We start from the raw sequence: 17,983 nt of genomic DNA, 5'->3' as shown, positions 1-17,983 counted from the left end.
CAATTAACACTAAAAACACAGCAAGAAAGAAAACAAAACATAAACATACTCTGGAACACGTGGGGTTTTTTGTTTGTTTGTTCTGCTTTTGTGGAGGAGATGGAGAGGAAAAGGAAAAGGAGGGTGCAGTTTGCCCAATCAGAGCTGATTTTTCATTCTGCAATATGAAGGTCGGATTCCTTAATGGCCAAAATGAAAATGCCAGCGGGATGGCAACACATAGTTCCCACTCTATGGGTTGCACTACACATTTTCATCTTGGCAAGAAATACGATGTAGCTCAGAAACAACAATCCCAGAGTATATTTAGCTACTAAAGCTGTGGCACACAAATGTCACATTCCCATGAGTCAACCATTTTAAAGAACCCCCTCTTCACACCCCCACAGATATTCCCTGAGATGCCTGCACTGAATTAAAAGTGAAGCATATGGATGGATGTGACATCACCAAAGCACCCATGTCACAGAAAAGCAAGCAGCAAGCGGATTCTGTACAATTAGTACGATCAGTTAGAAGTCGTTTGTGAGGTCAGGAAAAGAAAAACACAGTCCAAAGGATTAAACACAACCAATGAAGAACACCACAAAGCACTTTGCAAAACAAAACGTTAAAAAAAATATTTTTTTTCTTTGTGAATGTGTGAGGGAAAAGAAATCACAGCAAAAGTGAAAACAAAATCCTCATAAAAGGATAGTAAGTTTAACTTTTTTCTGATTTAATTTTGCATTAAGAACTCTTTCCTTTGCCCTTTTAAAGCAACAAATCAATAGTAATTTTGGAGCTGACCGGCTCTGACTGGGCAAGGTAAGGAGTAACAGCACACAAGTAGATGGTAATGGTAAACAACCATGCGGTCACCTCTGCCGCCATTGTTCTGTGTGTAGACTGCTTCCAGCTTTGTCAATATTCATAATTAGGCATCAAAGAATGCATGATATTTAAATGACCCTGTCAAGTGCTAATAAGGCTCTTTGGTAACCATCACTCCCTGGGGAGGGAACTATTCAATATAAGCCACCTAATCAGTCAGTGTACTGAAGTGAAAATGATTAGAATCCAACAGCTATACATTTATTAATATTTTCACTGCATGCTCCTCTGAAAGCTGCTACTGGCATACAAGATGCCTTTAAGAGGTAAGCTTCCATCTATTAAGCACTCCTGTAAAAGATCTGTGGGAACCACACACAACAAACAGCGCCATTAAAATGCATAAACATCTCTGCATTCCTCTAGGGTCAGATCTTCCACTACTGGCAATTTTTGACGCAGGTCTGTGACTGACATCAGCAGAAGACCTGGGCTCAAGGATCTCTTCACTCCTTCCTCATCAAATCTGCTTAATGACATCCCTTGCTTTCTGCTGGAGGAGAAAGACACCACTATCTTTTGGAAGAGGGAACACTGCATTTTCTAAGAAACGGCCTCTCGTCTCAAGCATTTTGAGTATCAGGTATTACAAAGAGATTGGACAGAAAAAAACGCTTATTTTTCTGCTGTCATCATTGTCACTGATGTATTCCTCAGAGTAAAAAGGAGTGATAGGTAAACTACATGCCATCTTTAGAAAGGCATACAAGTTTTTTTGCCTTCCCTTCTCTGCATACATGATACCTAGAAATTGCTTTTTCTCAATTGCCCATCTGAAGCTGAGGGGCAAGGGCTGAGGAATACGGTTCAAATTCAAAAATAAAGTTGGTATCTCAGATTAGCCTTAGGCAGGAAATAAGAATCTGAGCTTTTCGCTTTAACACCCTCAGTCCCTTGCCACCTAAGTTAGAGTTTTGAGCTTGGGTACTGCAACTGCCTAAAATTCTGTTTCTGCACAAGCTCAGCAGCCCAATAGTCTTCAGAATGCTGAGAAGCCTGTGCTTAACTCACATCTAAGCTTGATCGAGAAATTTACAGTCTTTGCCCCATAGTTTTTGCAGTTATCTCCAAGTAAGTCTAAAGGATCAGGCTCTGAAAAACACCTCAGAACATTAGCCACTTCTAAATCCCAGCTAAAGGAAGAGGAGAAAATGGCAGTTTCTCCCCCTACCTCCCCCCCTTTTTCTTTCCCCCCCCCACAGGAAGGGCTAATTGCTATAAGGTGGGAAACACAAGTTCACATCCACTGCCTGAGGGAATTCAAACCCTTGTACCCCATTTCCTGCCACCAAGCCTAAAAGCTAGGGCTTCTACATTAATTGTCACCATGACCTCTTAGGAAATATTACTGGATCTCTTGCCCAATTTGACCAGTCTCCTCTGCTGGAAAATGCTTCATGCTCCAGCCCTGCTGGGTCAGCCAGGTGATACACATCGCCTTCATGGCTGGGAACTGTGAAGGTTCTTTGCAGTCAATCCTGGAGAGTCCAGTGAGAAATCCAGGATATTCACAGGATCATGGGAGGCACTGTGCATCTGGAGCAGCTGTAAATTCCAGGCACTACAAATTCATAGTCTGGATCCAGACTGCTGTCAGCTGTTTGTGCAGCTCTGCTAAAAGCTGTTCTGCAATGTTAACGTGCTTATTACCCTCTGTTTAAAGTCTCCACAGTGCATGTAGAGAATTCAGAGATTCAGTGGGTCAGAGAGAGGGGAAGGAGCATGATTTAGAAACGTAGTAGCTTGGGCAGACAACTCAGAGCAGGAGGTCAGGCATACTAGTAGCTTCTCTAAGAACAGCTGATGCTTTTATCTAATGACTTTTTCATGTAAAATGCATGAACAGTAGAGACTGGAATCCACATTTCAATTAATATTTTAAGTGTTTTACATAAAGTATTCATAGCAGCAAGGACTGAAGCCCATGTGTGTCCTCACCCATGGTGCATGCCCTAACACTCAGCAAGTGAGATTTGCTTATAAACATCCTCCTTCTGGCCCACTGCGTACTTAATTAGTCCGTACAGGATGGAACATCTTCAACATAGAAGAGACTGAAAGAACAGACCTGAGAACACCCTAGAGAAGAAAGAAGAGGGAGTCAAATTTCACTAAGCAGAGGAGCTATATGGATCCAAGTCTCCAACTTACAAAGGAACTATTTTAATCTCTGAAATACTGATTAAAAGAACTGAGAGAACGATGAAGGCCATGATGGACTGAGGGAGCACCATCATCCCTATTTAGGAGGAGAACTTCTTTTCTAAGCAGCTCAAGTGGCAAGTTTAGGCAATTTTCTGCCTAATTCTCCTCATGCATAGCAAAGGAAGACTGGAGGCCAAGTGACAGGGCTGTCATTTGTATTACACAGAAGTATGCTTCAAAGTGGAACACAGCACTGAACACTTTGAAACAACACCTAAATTTTGAGGCTTTAAAAATGCTACACAGAATCTGTCTCCACCAGCAGTCACCTAAGCTTCTTTTGAAATAAGCTAATGATCTCCTTAGCTTTAATTCTCAAAAGTATTTGATGCTCAGATCTCGCTGAAGACATTGGGACCTAGGTCCAGTTACTAGGACCTGTGTTATTTCAACCTCACCAAGTTAAATTAGTACAGACCTTTGTGCTGCCGTACCTATATCTGTCAGTGAGAGTACTATTGCCAAATTCAGACAGAAATAATGCAAAATTAGCAGAGATCTGTTGTGCTGTCCTGGGAAGACAAACAAAAAAGGCAATGTAGAAGTGCACACTTAAGAACTATGGAAAGCCACAAATCTTCTGCAGTCAGACAACAGGGAAGATCAAATATAAACAGAGTCCCCACTGTGTTCCTCCTCTCCATTCACACGCACAACACACTGCAAAGGCATACACTCCTATTTGTTTTGTGTGGTTCCCTTAGGCAGTGAGTATCTAGGACTGAGTTTGAGATTGGCTATCTAGTTTCTGCTTTACGATAAGCTTTCAACTATAGCTAAGGAGTTCTGGAGGAGTTTTATTATGTTATTCTGAGCCAGCTGGAAGCAGTTACACCTTAGTCCTCCACCCCCCTCCACCACAGGAAGTCATTTCCAAGGCCTTACCCTTCTTGTCTTGATGATTATGGGATGAAACTGCCACATATGGATCTGTATTTTCAGATGAGTCAACCGGATCCTTCCAATCCAGCATGCGTCCCCTAGTATCATAACCCTGTCGAGCGCGAGAGTCAGAGGTGGTGGTGCTTGGAACTAGTGAACTGGAGTGTCCTGTTTACATTATAAATACAGTTAGGGAAGACAAGTCTCATTAGTCACTTACCACGCTATCTCAGGAGTGTAAGCATTGCTTTTCCTCAGTGACGGATGAATGTCTTAGACTGAGTAATGTTTTAAAAAGTCTTTCAAAGCACTGCCCAAAGGAAGTACAGAACTTGAACCTTTCAGATCAGCCAGACAAACCATTGTTAATAGGTATGCACACGCCTTTGGCGGCAGCTGAATTCAAAGCTGTGTGTTTTCACTCAACAGAGTTGAGCGAGAGCAGAACAGTGTGAGTGCACTTCATTTGAATCAAATATTCTTTCAGCTGAATTCAGTATACAGGCTTGACTGACACTGAAATGTAAATCCAAAATGTTTGGCAATTGTTTAGTTAACAAACAATAAAAAACAATTTAAGCATTAAAATGAAACAACTTCTAATAAGGCCAAAACTAAAGGGGAATGCCAGTTGAACTACAAAATGACGTCATCAACTGCTCTCTGCCTCCTGTCCCAGAGGGAATAAAAGGCTGCCCAGAACCTGGGTGTTCACGCTGGGGCATTACCCTTTGTATGGCACGCGTACAGGGCCTATCAGCAGCTCACACCCACGTGTACGCTCTCCGTGGGTCTTGTCCAAGCAGATGTTCTAAAATGGCTCTGGGATAAGCAGAGCCAGCAAGAAACCAAACAGTATTTCTGCTCGAATTAACAATGAAGGCAATACCTTACTACATGAATCTGTTCAAGAACTCATAATTCCAGCTCTATAGCCTTCAAATCACACTTGGCTATTAGCCCTCTTCAGGCAGAGATTTGGCATTTTTATTCTTTCTGGACCCCTTCAAACATTCACTTGCCTGTTATAAGGAGAAACGTTCAGAATCTAATCCACCTTGTATTTGTTACGTAGGCACTGGAATTCAGCGCAATCATCTTGACTAAGGAAGTTTAGGAGAAATTTATAGCCCTGTTTCACTAAATTTTATAGCTATCCTACACATCATTATTGCTGTTCTTAATAAGCATGCTGAAGAAATCCCTTCTGACTGAATACACCCTAACAAACACCATGTTTACAGAACATGTCCTGCAGGAAACACAAAGCAATATTAACAGTGGTTTGGCTTGGGCAGAGAGGTATTTGTAAATTAGTATGTCCTTTACAGCTATATCCCAAGAGGTATGTCAGCACCCAAAGTGTGACGTATTTGGAGTCTAGGTCTCTGAATCTGAAGTTTCAGACTGGAACTCCTAAACTCCACTAACACCACAACATTTTGACCTTAAAATTCTGGGTGTCTCTGAAAGTCCCCTTTTGGCATGTGATCAAAATGAGTCATTTTCAGCAGGACTCAGATAGCTCTAGGCCTAGTTGATTTGACCTGGCATAACTACATTTCCCTTTACCTACTTTCCTGAAAGAACCAGGCAAGACAGGCACTTTCAAAACACGCTCAGACTTAAACCAACAGAATCAGATTGCTCAGATAGAAATGGCTGATAATGCTTTATTCTAAGATCCTGCTAGATAGGCGCATAGCAGTCCTCTTTTGCTCCCTGCTTCTTTTGAACAGCCTAGCAACTTAATTTTCTTTCCTTAGATGGGAGTCTCCCATAGAGAGCAGTTCACTCACCAGGCTATAGGCTGCCCTAGCAGGGGGGCATTCTATTCCTTCCCTTATGTTGTACCACTGTTCAAGAAAAAAATTCACAACTTTGTAGGGTAAAAACACAGCAACAAAAGGAGCCCAAATTTGGAACCTCGTGGCAACAACACAAGGAACCCAAATTTGGAGCCTCATGGTGAAGACATAGAGGTGGGAAGGAAAAAGACTATGCTTCAGTATTTTATACTAAAATAGTCACTAGATAAAAATAAAGCTTTGAGAAACTGTACCTAGAAAAGGATGATTTTGGTGGCTTCTGGATCTTAGACATTTCAGACCCTACTCTGAGAAGCTTAATTCTCTGCTGTGCAGAGAGGGTTGATGTACCTAGGATGCCCAATTCCATTCTAGCAAAAAAAAAATCTAAATGTTGGTCACCAATGTTGCCAAGCTTTTCGATGCACCTATGCCTTAGTTTTATCTAGCCCTTTTAACAGCTTCACAAGATTGAACTACTAATGCATTCAAAAAAAAAAAAAAAAAAAAAAAAAGGAGAGAGAGAGAAATGTAGCTTCTATTAAGATGTTCCTATGATTTAAGGAAGTCCTGCTGAATTTTAATGACCTTGGAAAAGATGATGTGTGTGCTCCTCCATATACTTTCGAGGGGCCTTTCTGATTTACTGCACAGGATTATACTCTGAATTGTATTTTGGACAGCACTCTGGACTGAATTTTGCATTTTGTTACACTTTGCAGGGCAAGTTGTCAGATTCACAGTGTTTTCACCATGGATCCAGGCTTCAGATGCTACAGCTGATCATTAACATGATTAACATAGCATAGACCTCAAGCTGAAGGCTTAAACTGACAAGGGCACTGTATCATTCTCTGTCCCTCATGACGGAAAGTGTGATTTTCCACCAGCCGTCTTTCTTTAACACTGCAAATTAGAGGCTGTATTTTGTTTGAAGATGAAGTTTTTTTAATGTTGCTCAAACTGAAAAGCAAAGCCAAGCAGATTATCCACTTCTAAAAGGTTTCCATAAGCCACAGAGCATGGCTGGATATAGTGGTAACATTTTGACGAATCGATTCCGATCCAAATTTGCTGCCTGCTCTGCGGCAGTTCCACAGGGCTGCCTGTTTCCAACAGGACTGGTACAGATCCAGCTAGAGAAAGCATGTGCTCCCTTGAAGCAAGAATACGTGGAATGGTAAAGCTTTCACTTTTATACCATTTTATGCTTGTCAACTCCTGTACTCATCCCCAAGAAATAAGAGAAGCAACGAGACAAAAAACAGGCCAGAAAGTGGAAATTATGAGCTTTCCATGTCTTCTTTTCCCTAAAGACTAAACCGTACTGCCAACGTTCACGGGGTTCCAGTCTTTGGGTTAATATCTCATTCAACAACCACAATAATGTGTACAATATTTGGTCAGCCTACAAATAGTGCTGCACTCAACATAAGAAAGCAATTAGTCATAGCTTGATAAGGAAGTAGAGGAGAAGAAAGTCTTGCCAAGTAGCAGTCATATTTTATACATGTGTATGATATGCAGTTTATGCCCATATCTCTGTCCAGACACTTTCAATTTAGGTGCGTTCAAGAGGCAATTTTAAGGAAAAGCCGTAAGTATAGCTGAAGAAAAACATTTCTTAATACAGTAATCTAGAGGAAATATATGCCTTAGGGACACATTTTCTGCAAAAAGATTTCCTGAACCATATGCTACAAATACACAGAGAACTCCTTCGTAATGGAAAGCTAGGGCTTTGTGACGATATTAATGTGTACCAGATGGTAGTTAGGTAGAGAAGGGTTTTACACAAATGTGAGAAATCAGACTATACGCTCTATTACTAATGTGTTATTCTAGTACACATCAAGAAACAATTTTCCACATGTATTGAGACAAACTTTCTTCCATTTGATTTACTAGAAAGAGGAAGCAGGGCAGGAGAGTTTAATAACCTTTCTCAGTTGTGTGAAGACCATATTCTGCCAACAGTTACTACTGGGCAGTGGCTGATCCCATAAGCAATATTACTGTGTCTTTTAGTGTTTGCATAGTCAGTCCCACTGTGTGAAATTCACCTTTAAGCAGAGTGGCACCACAGATGTATGAGCTAGTTAAGTTACTCTCATAAACAAAGACTGAAGTTGCAGGCAACCTAGTCCTGGTCCTTTCACTCACAGCCATTATTAAACCTTCACAACGTGCTGTATAGCTTGCAAAATGTAATGGGCCTGTTTTTCATTACACCATTTTTACCACACTGACTACATAAACAGGCTTTGCTGTAATTCAAGGAGGTTTTAGCATATGTGAGATGCGGCCAATACTTCTATTTGGCATAGGCTAGGTTTTACTGCACCTAAAGAGCTAAAATAACAATTCTGCCTTTGTTTTAAAACAATCCATCTGAAAAAACTGCAGATACAGTGCTTTCTTCTCCATTTAAAGCAAATATGTAAAACAACATACACTTAAAAAAAACTGCTTTAGGTGCTTCAATTATTCACAAAACTTCTAATTTGGAATGCTGTAATCACAGTAATACACGGAGAGTAAAAATACTTCATGTCTATGAGCATGGATAATGATTCAAAAGGGCTGCACTACGGCTTTCTGAAGTGTACTTGTAAAATATAAGGAGATTTTTCTTCTGCTTTAAAACAAAGACAGGTATTCAATATATATTTGACAGTTGCTCTAATATGCACAAGTCATTAGGATACTAGAGGTTAAGATGTCCACACACTATCCTATTAACAGCAAGAGCAACCTAATTAGACAATTAGAGGGAAAAGCTAAATCAATACTACAGAGGGAGAAAGGAATGTGGCTAGGGGGTAAAATAAGGGCCCAATTCACTAAGAATTCATATTTCCAAACGTAATTGAAGCTGCTTTCAATTTTGCATAGGAATCTAGCCTAATCTTTTTATTTTAGTCTGTGGCTCTTGCATCATTTCCCTCCTTCAGCAGGCAGACCTTCAGTATGCTATCTTCTCCTTGGGTGTGAAAAGGGAATGTACTTGAAGAGTCATCTCTGGACTCTGCACTTTGTTGCTTGTTTACAACTGATCATGCGATGTTGCCCCAGAAAAGAGAGCCCATCTGCCAAATTCAGGAGGTGGCCGATGCCAAGAATACAAAGATTAAGGTCTTGATTCTCCTTTCATTTACACTGGTACAGATTGGCAGTAAGTCCACTGAAGTGAGCTGATTTATATCGGTATAAATCAAGTGAGAGGAGAATTAGGCCTTAAGACGTCTTTTGCATCTGGAGTTTCAGATGCCTTTGGATATATTTAAACCACCAGATCCAAAGGCACCCTGAGCATGCACTTGATTGACATTCTGGTATACCTCACTCTTCTGAGGTTTAATCCATTATGAAACACCATTTACTTAAGCATTTAATTGTACTCAATAACACAAAACCACCATTTATAAAAATTTAGCTTTCTCATGCAAAAAAATGACTCAGAGCAGCCATAACAGTTAGCAAACATGAGCATGTTTACTCAGACTAGTTCACTGAGTATTATTGGCTTTTTAAAAAAAAAAAAAACAAAAAAACAAAAAAACACCTCATGTGGAAGATGAATAGAGGTGACTAACACATTTTCCTTATGTATTTTGCCTGAGTGCACAGTAGGTGAAAAGACTGACTGCCAGCTATGCAGTAACATTAGAACTGGTATTTCAAACAAACTCATAGAAGAGCTGTCTTGCCTAGTGACCATGTATCATGATCTACCCAAGGAATGCCAGTAAAATCACCCGTGAAAGAAACAGCATGAATGGGAACCAAACTTAATGTTGGCTCAGCATTTCTCCATTGCATCTGGTAGCAGGATCCTATTTTAAGAACCTAATTCAGTAAATTGCATCTGTGTTTGGGCTTGACATGCACAGACAGTAGAACTGACTCCTTTTGTTACCTATGCCCTTTGGGACTGTAACTTTTTTCCCTTTGCCTCTCATTTGGCCATTTTCTTGATTCAATATTCAGATGAAAAGATTTGCTTTTGCTAGAGTCCCTACTACTATGGTAGCAGATGGGATCCAGAACTACAGCCCTACAGCTACAACTGGGAAGCCTGTGGGTGAACTTAGAATTGGAATCCTAAGGCATTCCTTGTACATCATTACTATGCCCAAGGCCATTCACTTTTTCTTCAGATTCAGCAGTATGGATTTTATTATTATTATTATTATTTAATTACTGCTTTGTGTATTGGAAATACAACAATTTTCAACTGCAAGAAAGTACGAGCTATATATTCAGATTAAACCATCAGCATTCCATACATTACAAAGTCTCAACCTGTCTTTGATTTTGTGTATACTGCCTTCACTGGTTTTCATTATCATACTTGCAAACAAGTTTCACCTGCACATTTTCCATTTCCTGATAATAAAAAAGGGGACTTTTATTTTATTTCTTTTTATCACTGAGCAGTATTACTGTGTCTGCAGCTATTTATATTCTGCTTTACTGAGCTGTTGTTGGTTCTGTTTTGTACTTACATATTTCGTAGGCACAAGATGAAGGGATCAATCTAATGTGTACCATCACCACTGCACACTAACCTATATTTAGTTATGTTCAGCCAAACATATGGTAATTGCCCCAGCTTTGATGGACTGTTAAGTCTTGTACTGCCTTAAAGAAACCTCTGAAGTAAGCTCCCATCCCACACAGAAATTTGCCACTGACTTCACTGGGAGCACTACTACACATCCTCTCAGTTTGTGAGTGCTTGTCTTTGTTCAGGCTGTCTAAAAAGAGAAGCTATTGCAACATAATTCTAGGTTTGAATTTAAAGCAATTATTTATTCTGCAGTAATTCCCCATTTATGTACTTATTCTGCACTCCAAGTGCCTACTTACACTTTAGTGCAATCCACTTCCAAATAGACAGAGCAAAGTGGCGCAAATCTGCACTGTGAGTGCAGATTAACAGTTGCCTGGAGGGAGACTACTTCTCTAGGCTACCAGGAATGCTCCTCTTCAGCTCTGGTCATTTAATCTGCTGTGTGAATCGCCTTGTTCTCACAGACCAGAGCACCACCAAAGCATTAAGATATTGCAAGTGCAGATGACATAAATGACTCAGTCTAGTAGTGAGAGAAACCTTTAGGATTCAAGGCATAATCCAGCCACAGCTGACATGGGCAACAGCTCAATTTTCCTCATGAGATCTATTTCTTTAACCCAGGGACAGTTCTGCTCCTTTCCCTGAGATAGCTGTGACTGGCTGCTGTCGCAGTAAAGACACCAGCCTGGAGTAATTGTGAGTGCGATCCAAAGTGCTATCTTCTTTTTTTCCAGTGAAGAGGTAAAACGTATCACTATACCTAAGTGTTGTTCTCCTGAGTGTTCACATGAAGCATGTTCTTTATCATGTTTGCTGGACTGCTGTTAAAATTGGCCACACATGACTAATTCAACTGAGTTTTGAGGGAGGACTAAGAAAAGAGGGATTGAAAAATCAAGAAGTATATCTTAATCTTATTTGCAATTAGTGAATCAGGCCCTCAAAAAACTAGAAAAAACAAACAAAAAAGGGTAATGACTATTTAAGGACAGGAAATACTAGCTAACACAAAGATCTGGGGAGAATTTTTTAAAACATCCATAAACTGACCATACACTGTGTTGTAAGACATTTCATGATCAGGTGAAGCAGTTGAAATGTCTATGAAAAAAATAAATCAGGAAGAAACATTAAATAAAACAGAAGTGTGGAAATACTTCAAAGTTTAGTAAAAATGATTCCTCCAGAATTGATTTGCTGACAATAAATAATGAAACTAAGAACTTCCTTACCATTCAGGGCTACGAAGGAATCTGAAAGAAAAATAACAAGGGGAAAAATCATTATTTCTCTCTTTTTTTTTTCTTGTTAACTGTTTGCTGCTAGTAACCTTTTATGCTTCAGCTGATATTTATATGTATGTGATCAGTACCCTGAGGACACAGGCAAAACCAACATTCAGACATACCTGAAAACAGTGTCTGACCTTAAAGTATTCATGACTTGCCCTGTGCAAGGGATACCAAGTTGGAAGACCATTTTTTCCCTGACATGGCTTTCTTTGCAAGATCAAGTCCTAATTTAACACGAGGCACATTAAGTGATGCAGCCAACAACGTGAGTCAATGAGGACAAAACTCACATGATACAAGATCACATGAAGTAATAAGATCAGCCAGGTTAGCATGGAGTGAAATCTACCCCTGCGCAATGCCAAGGTTCAATGCATCATTCAGGTCTTAAGAGGGATTTAGGCAGGGTATTGGCTTTGTTGTTCCCTGCGCAGGAGTGGATCTCTCTCCATGAGCACAACTTGCTCTTTCTGAATCATTTCCTACTCTCCTTTCATATATAACTGATATTACGTACACTCTACTCCTGTCTTGGCCAAGAAGAACAGAACTAAGTTGATATCTGAAAAGGACAAAATTGTGCCAGCTGGGTACTGACCTGATTTTTGTGCTATCCCATTTTACAACAGGCACAGGAGGGACTATGTGTACACTCCATTCAAAAACCAGAGACTACCCAAGTAATCTTATCTTAGGGTAAAAAAACAGAGGGAAGTATAGCTAAGATGGAGAAATGTAGAGGCTGAAATCCTTGAACTCCCTTAAACACAGTGATCACAATAATAAATAACCCTTGAATAAGAATGTGTAAGGCATGGGAAGGCCCCAGCACTCCCCAAAGAAGCTGGCCTGCACTGTATCCTGGGGCATTCTCTAGCCCTCTGTTATTTTGCTCTCCATTCCCAAAGTAATGACCCACAGTACATTATCTCTTCAGCTTCAGCCCTTTTATTGCATCTACAGGCACCAGTGCAAATTACACCAAAAAGAATGTGATTCTTGGTGTCATGAAGTTTATAAATAATATTTGGGGCTCAGAATTAAACTGAACCTGGCAAGAACATTTGGAACCAGAGCCGTCTTAACACAGCTGTTGGTATTCTTGAAGGCTCAGAATTCAGCACGCAAAGTTTTTTTGCATACAGGGCAAGTGAGGTAAATACCTCAGTGCAAAACGTGACTATTTAAAGGATGCTTCCCACTCACTTTGTTAGTGTCTAGGTTTTATCATTAAGGTTCCTTTGGTAGGATCAGTAGTGTCTCACTCTGAACCTCAGCTTATGTGTAAAATCCAGTAAAAGCCCACAAATTAAGTATTTCCCACTTCTTGATTCTGGATCCTGAACCAAAAAGGTATTCTCACTGTCTCCCTGTCTTGCACGGAAGTGCAGTCCAAGTCACCATCTACAACAAGAAACCAAGCCCTTTCTGCACATCTGCATAAACACACTAGCTCATCCACTGTGGCTGATAAAGAAAATGAATGTTCAGTCCATTGTATCATTGCTGTAATTAATATCCTCTAAAGCTAGGGTTTTCTCACCACGTAACCATTATAAAGTCCGGTGTTTGTATAAATCACACCAACTGGGATATTTTCTTTAAACATGTTTAAACAAATGTTCCTCTTGAACCTGCTTCTTTAGCCACAGTTCATGTCCCTATTGTGCCTTAGACTGCTACGGCACCACCTGACAGGTAATGGTGATTTGAGGCACACAGAAGGATTCTGTAACACATAGTAAATGGAGAGTAAAAACTTGCTTACTTTGGCAGTCACCCAGGCCATCTGTATTGCCATGTTCTATGTCCTGTTCAAATGCCAGTCTAAATAATAGAAAGAAACATAATGGTATGAATAACAACAGTCACAGACACTACCAGAAATAAATTATCAGATCTACAACTGAAATGAAGACACAGTGAAACTGGCCACTTCCAAACACAGCTTGAAAAATTGCAACGTAGGCATTTATTTGTCATCTCCTAATTATTCTTTTGCTTCTTATGATGCAACCTGCATTTTCAAGGATATTTAGGTACTGCACTGAACTTAAGTTCAGTGCAAGGCCCTAGGCCCAGACTGCAAAAGCACTGAACTTAAACTGTATCTATAAATACTTACAGGCTTTTCTAGCTGACACCCCTGAGAGGCCTGATTACTCTCATAGGCACTCAGTTCTGGACTCTAAGTTCTTAAAATTCCTGTTCAACTGCCACCTACTCCAGAAGGGCACCTAAAGTCTGTTCCTGTTGGATAATTTAGAAGCTCACCAGCCAGCTTAACAGTTGTTCTGGATTTCCTTCATAAAATCTATGCACTGGATTGAGAGCTACCTGCTTAGCTCACCTGTGGACTGCACCACAGCAAGCTGTGCTGTCACTGTCTTCATGGATGTATTGGTAAATACGGGAGCCACTTTGGTGAGTAAGGTACAGAAATCATGAAAATCTTGCTATGGCAAGTGGGAAAAAACCTCAAATACTTTTCAGAATGCTGGTAAGTTTTTTGAGAAAAACTGGTATACGCGCAGATGGACTTTAACATTATTTTACCAAATGTTCTGTCAGGAACAAGCCACACTTGTAATAATGCATATATAGATATAGCTATAATATCCACACTGGATCATTAACAAAACAATCTTAATTTGCTCTTTTAATTTAGAATCTCACACAAGCATATGAATGATAACTCATCCATCCTGTTTACTGAAGACCAAAACAGAAGCATGGTTAATCTGGGCTGCTGTAGGGCTATTGAGACTATCTGCTGTTTACACCACACTTATACTACTGTCTTGAGGAAATATAACCATACCTCAAAGCAGGTGAGTGTGAGGCATGTCAGATGCAGCCAAGAAAAGAGAGCTCTGAAGTAGATCTGTTCCCTACAAGGAGGCTTTAGTAACTGTATTTAAGCAAGCTCTCAGAGCCTTTTGTTATTATAAAAAAATAAATTCTACTGTTAAGCAAAGGGAGATCCAGCGCTTCTCTGACTCTGCTTTCAGCTCTTACCGTGCTTTGTGATTCCTCTTAGTAATGCACAGTAAATTAGAAGGACTGGTTTTGTTTTCAGTGGACAAACTGCTTCAGTAACCTAATTTAGATTCTATTGCCTCTTTAATCAGCTGTGATGGCTCCAGCATGGGCTGGTCCAGACATACTTATCCAGTTCCCTCCTTTCAACAACACGTGGCCCTTAGCATGGTTCTTTCATTTTCTTCTTCCTCCTCTTTCAACAGTTACCAACCGAGAGCATGAAAAAACACCAAGAAATTTCAGAGAATGCAAATAAGGCAGAAACAAATACTTCACACATTTTTCTTCCCTGAGAGCCCCACGTTTCAAAGAACTCTGTCCAAATCTGCCTGGCGCCACTGTTAGAGTCTCACAGTCCATCCAGTGAAAGCCATTACTTACTTAGCACCAAGCACCAGCTGTGTGCATGCCCCGTTCTCCTTCACCCAGCCACAGTACGGGTCTCTGGACGCTATGCAGGCCCTTAGGAAAGAAGGAAACAAGGAGGCATTCTTGAGTTCTCTAGCGCTCTGTACACCTGGCATCACGGCTTCTGACAACAGGGCAAGTGCTACCACAAAACACATACTTTTTACATTTGCCATGACGCTCACAACGTCCCAGGGGAACCTTTACGACACATGTAGAGAAGGCAACATAAAGGGCACTGCTTTGTCTGTCAAGCTGCATACCCATAATCCGCTTGTCTTCCACTCCGTCGTAACTGCACCTGGTTTGACAAAGCGAGATAATGTTATAAAGGAGTTCTGCTGGGAAACTCGATGACAACGTCATGATTCCTTAAGCTGGAGAGAAACAAACAAACAAACAACAACAACAACAAAAACTGAGAAAAAGAGAACTGATCAAGGTAAGAATAAAGAATACACAACAGGCATTAGAAATACCGATAAAAAGATATTTAAGCAAGTGTTAAAAAGGCATGGGGCAGGGGAACGAGAAGTAGTAGAAAGGGACTGCACAAGCTCTCTGAGGACCCTTGAGTTTTTGTGTTTTTTCTTCTCCAGCTCTCAAAAGTAGCTGAAGTGTCTGCATGTTTATGGCACACTTCAAAACCTCCCTTGGCATATTTGAGGAAGGCTGAAATCCAGGAAATTTCCCTTGGAGAGTGGCTTGCTGGTTGGTGAGTTGGTTGGAGAAGAATCAGCTTTTTTTTTTTTTTTTTTTTTTTTTTTAATAGGATTAGGAAATTAATCTTTTCTTTGATGAGTTTCACTTTTAAATATCCATCAACTGCTGCGTAGGATGGTCTATTTTCTACACATATTGAATAAAAAATATTTTATTTCCATGTAGAGACTCACAACCAGACATCCCCCCCGCCAATGAACATTTGAAACGACTCAAAACACTCTGTTTCTGTAGTCATTTCCCTTTTCATGGGACAACCTGCTCTCTGGGAAATCGGAAGTATCAAAGTCACCGATACACGAGTACAAAGAATCAGATACACACTTTTCAGGATTGTAAATGTTCATCTCCTCCAGGAAAAGGCTATCATTCAGGAAACCGCTGTTTCCTGTCCGGGCCAAGAACTTCAGGATGATTCCCTTCTCTGATCCCAAGAAAACCACAGTGTGGTTCTGATATGGCCCAGCAGCAGCGTCTACTGCAATTTTGGTCAGGCGGTACCTAGAATAACAACACAGCATTCATCACTAGGATTAGGTTGTTATTCATTATATCACCTTTTTCTACTTCAAATAACTTTGTGATAGCTTTCTAGCAACCACATAACATATTTAAGTACTTTTTCTGGTTGAATAACCGTAAGTCAACAGACTGTACCAGCTGGGCTCCCCAAATGGTGGGGAATTTTCATGTGTGTGCATGTCCATACGTGAAATAGCTTGCAGAAGTGTTTGCAGCAGCACTCCTCAAGCAGAATGCAGAAGGGGTGCTAAGAGTCTGAAACCACTTAGCAATTATCCTTCCAACCAAAAGCAAAGCACAAGCCTGATGACTTCTACAGGCAGGAAAAGAAAATCGGTGCAGTGAAACTTTTTAATTTCAAGCTCTGTCACATTAAAAGCAGCAACAGTGATAACAGATCCATAGTCAACTATTTGGCAAGAAAAGCTGTACTAATGCAATACTGAGGAGCTGAATGTTATTTTATCTGACAAAAAATCCTCACACAGCAGCCACTGAGTGTGTTCAGTGCTGAGATGATACTGAATCTTGGGATCACACAACTGCTTGAAAACAAGTACTGGTGATCTGGTACTGATGATTAAAGGAAAGCTCTCTGCAAAGCTTGGTGCCATCTCATTTGGCTAGAGATACATACCTAGAATACAGCAAGACAATATTCCTGAGCTTGAAACTACTACTGGCTCTTTGGAAATTCCACTTACGATACTCTGGTAGCACATCATCTCAGCTGCATGGTTTACTGTGCCCTTGCAACACCTCACCTTTCCTCTTTGTACCAGCAGTCCATAAAGTACAGAATGAAGTTTTCAGTCTATGCTTCAATCTTAAGATGTCCCAGTCCAGGCCCATCTGCTCCCAAATAATGTCTCTGACACAAGGTAACTGGAAGCTAAAGATCACCCAAGTGGGAAGCAGCTTGTCCAGGGCTAGCTTAAAATCCCAGAATCAATTTCCATAAGAGCAAAACATCACCACTTTTTGCTCAGAGCCCAAAGAAAGTTTCCTCGACCTGACTTACCTAACATAAACACCTAACAGAATGTATATTATTAAAACTAAACCATGATTATTATTACAGCTGAACATGACCAAGCACAAAGTTCTATCCTCGTACAGAGGGAGAGAGGAAAATGCAGCAAAAATTAGTCACATTATTTCATTCACAACTGGAAGGTAAACAAGCAGTATAGTGACCACAGCATTATAAAGGAGTGGGAATATATTTTCAGAGGAAGGAGATGGCATGTCTGAGGGTTGTTGATTTATGAGTCTTTGTTTAAATCTCTTCATTATTATTTTTCTCTCGTTGCCATAGAACGGATAGGGATTATGTGATTATTTCTGCTTGCACACTTGTGTAAACAGTGAAACATACCAGTACATATCCCGACAGACATCTTCATATCCTGTGAACATATCCTGGCAGACATCTTTGTATCCTGTGTACCCTGAGATATCTGTTGATCTTTGCCCAAAGTTTTCTACAAAGCTGTCTCAAACACTAACCCATAGGCCAACAGGCAGGGCAACCTTCCCTGCTCTCTATTTCCTCCAAGATCCGGTTTCAGAACAGCGTGGTTGGAAAGGACTGAGGTTTTCTCCAATCTTGAAAGCTGCTCTGGGATTTCTATGGCATCTACTCAGCA

The 17,983-nt window shown here is 40.4% G+C and overlaps 1 protein-coding gene across 3 annotated transcripts in view; it reads right to left on the bottom strand.

Moving 5' to 3' along the window:
- SEMA6A (semaphorin 6A) overlaps positions 1-17,983 on the bottom strand; it is a 116,122-nt gene that overhangs the window by 20,687 nt on the left and 77,452 nt on the right. For 2 of the 3 annotated variants that reach the window (XM_062599142.1, XM_062599143.1), the window contains exons 13-18: positions 16,137-16,313; positions 15,250-15,390; positions 15,063-15,143; positions 13,408-13,466; positions 11,580-11,600; positions 3,964-4,128 (exon numbers count right to left, since the gene is read on the bottom strand). In XM_062599142.1, coding sequence (XP_062455126.1) covers positions 3,964-4,128; positions 11,580-11,600; positions 13,408-13,466; positions 15,063-15,143; positions 15,250-15,390; positions 16,137-16,313 — 644 coding nt within the window. The remainder of the gene's footprint in view (positions 1-3,963; positions 4,129-11,579; positions 11,601-13,407; positions 13,467-15,062; positions 15,144-15,249; positions 15,391-16,136; positions 16,314-17,983) is intronic. The other variant, XM_062599144.1, reaches the window with a different exon arrangement.

The sequence above is a fragment of the Rhea pennata genome, chromosome Z, assembly GCF_028389875.1.
Source record: "Rhea pennata isolate bPtePen1 chromosome Z, bPtePen1.pri, whole genome shotgun sequence".
Taxonomy (NCBI): domain Eukaryota; kingdom Metazoa; phylum Chordata; class Aves; order Rheiformes; family Rheidae; genus Rhea; species Rhea pennata.
This window is presented reverse-complemented; position numbering and strand designations above follow the sequence as displayed.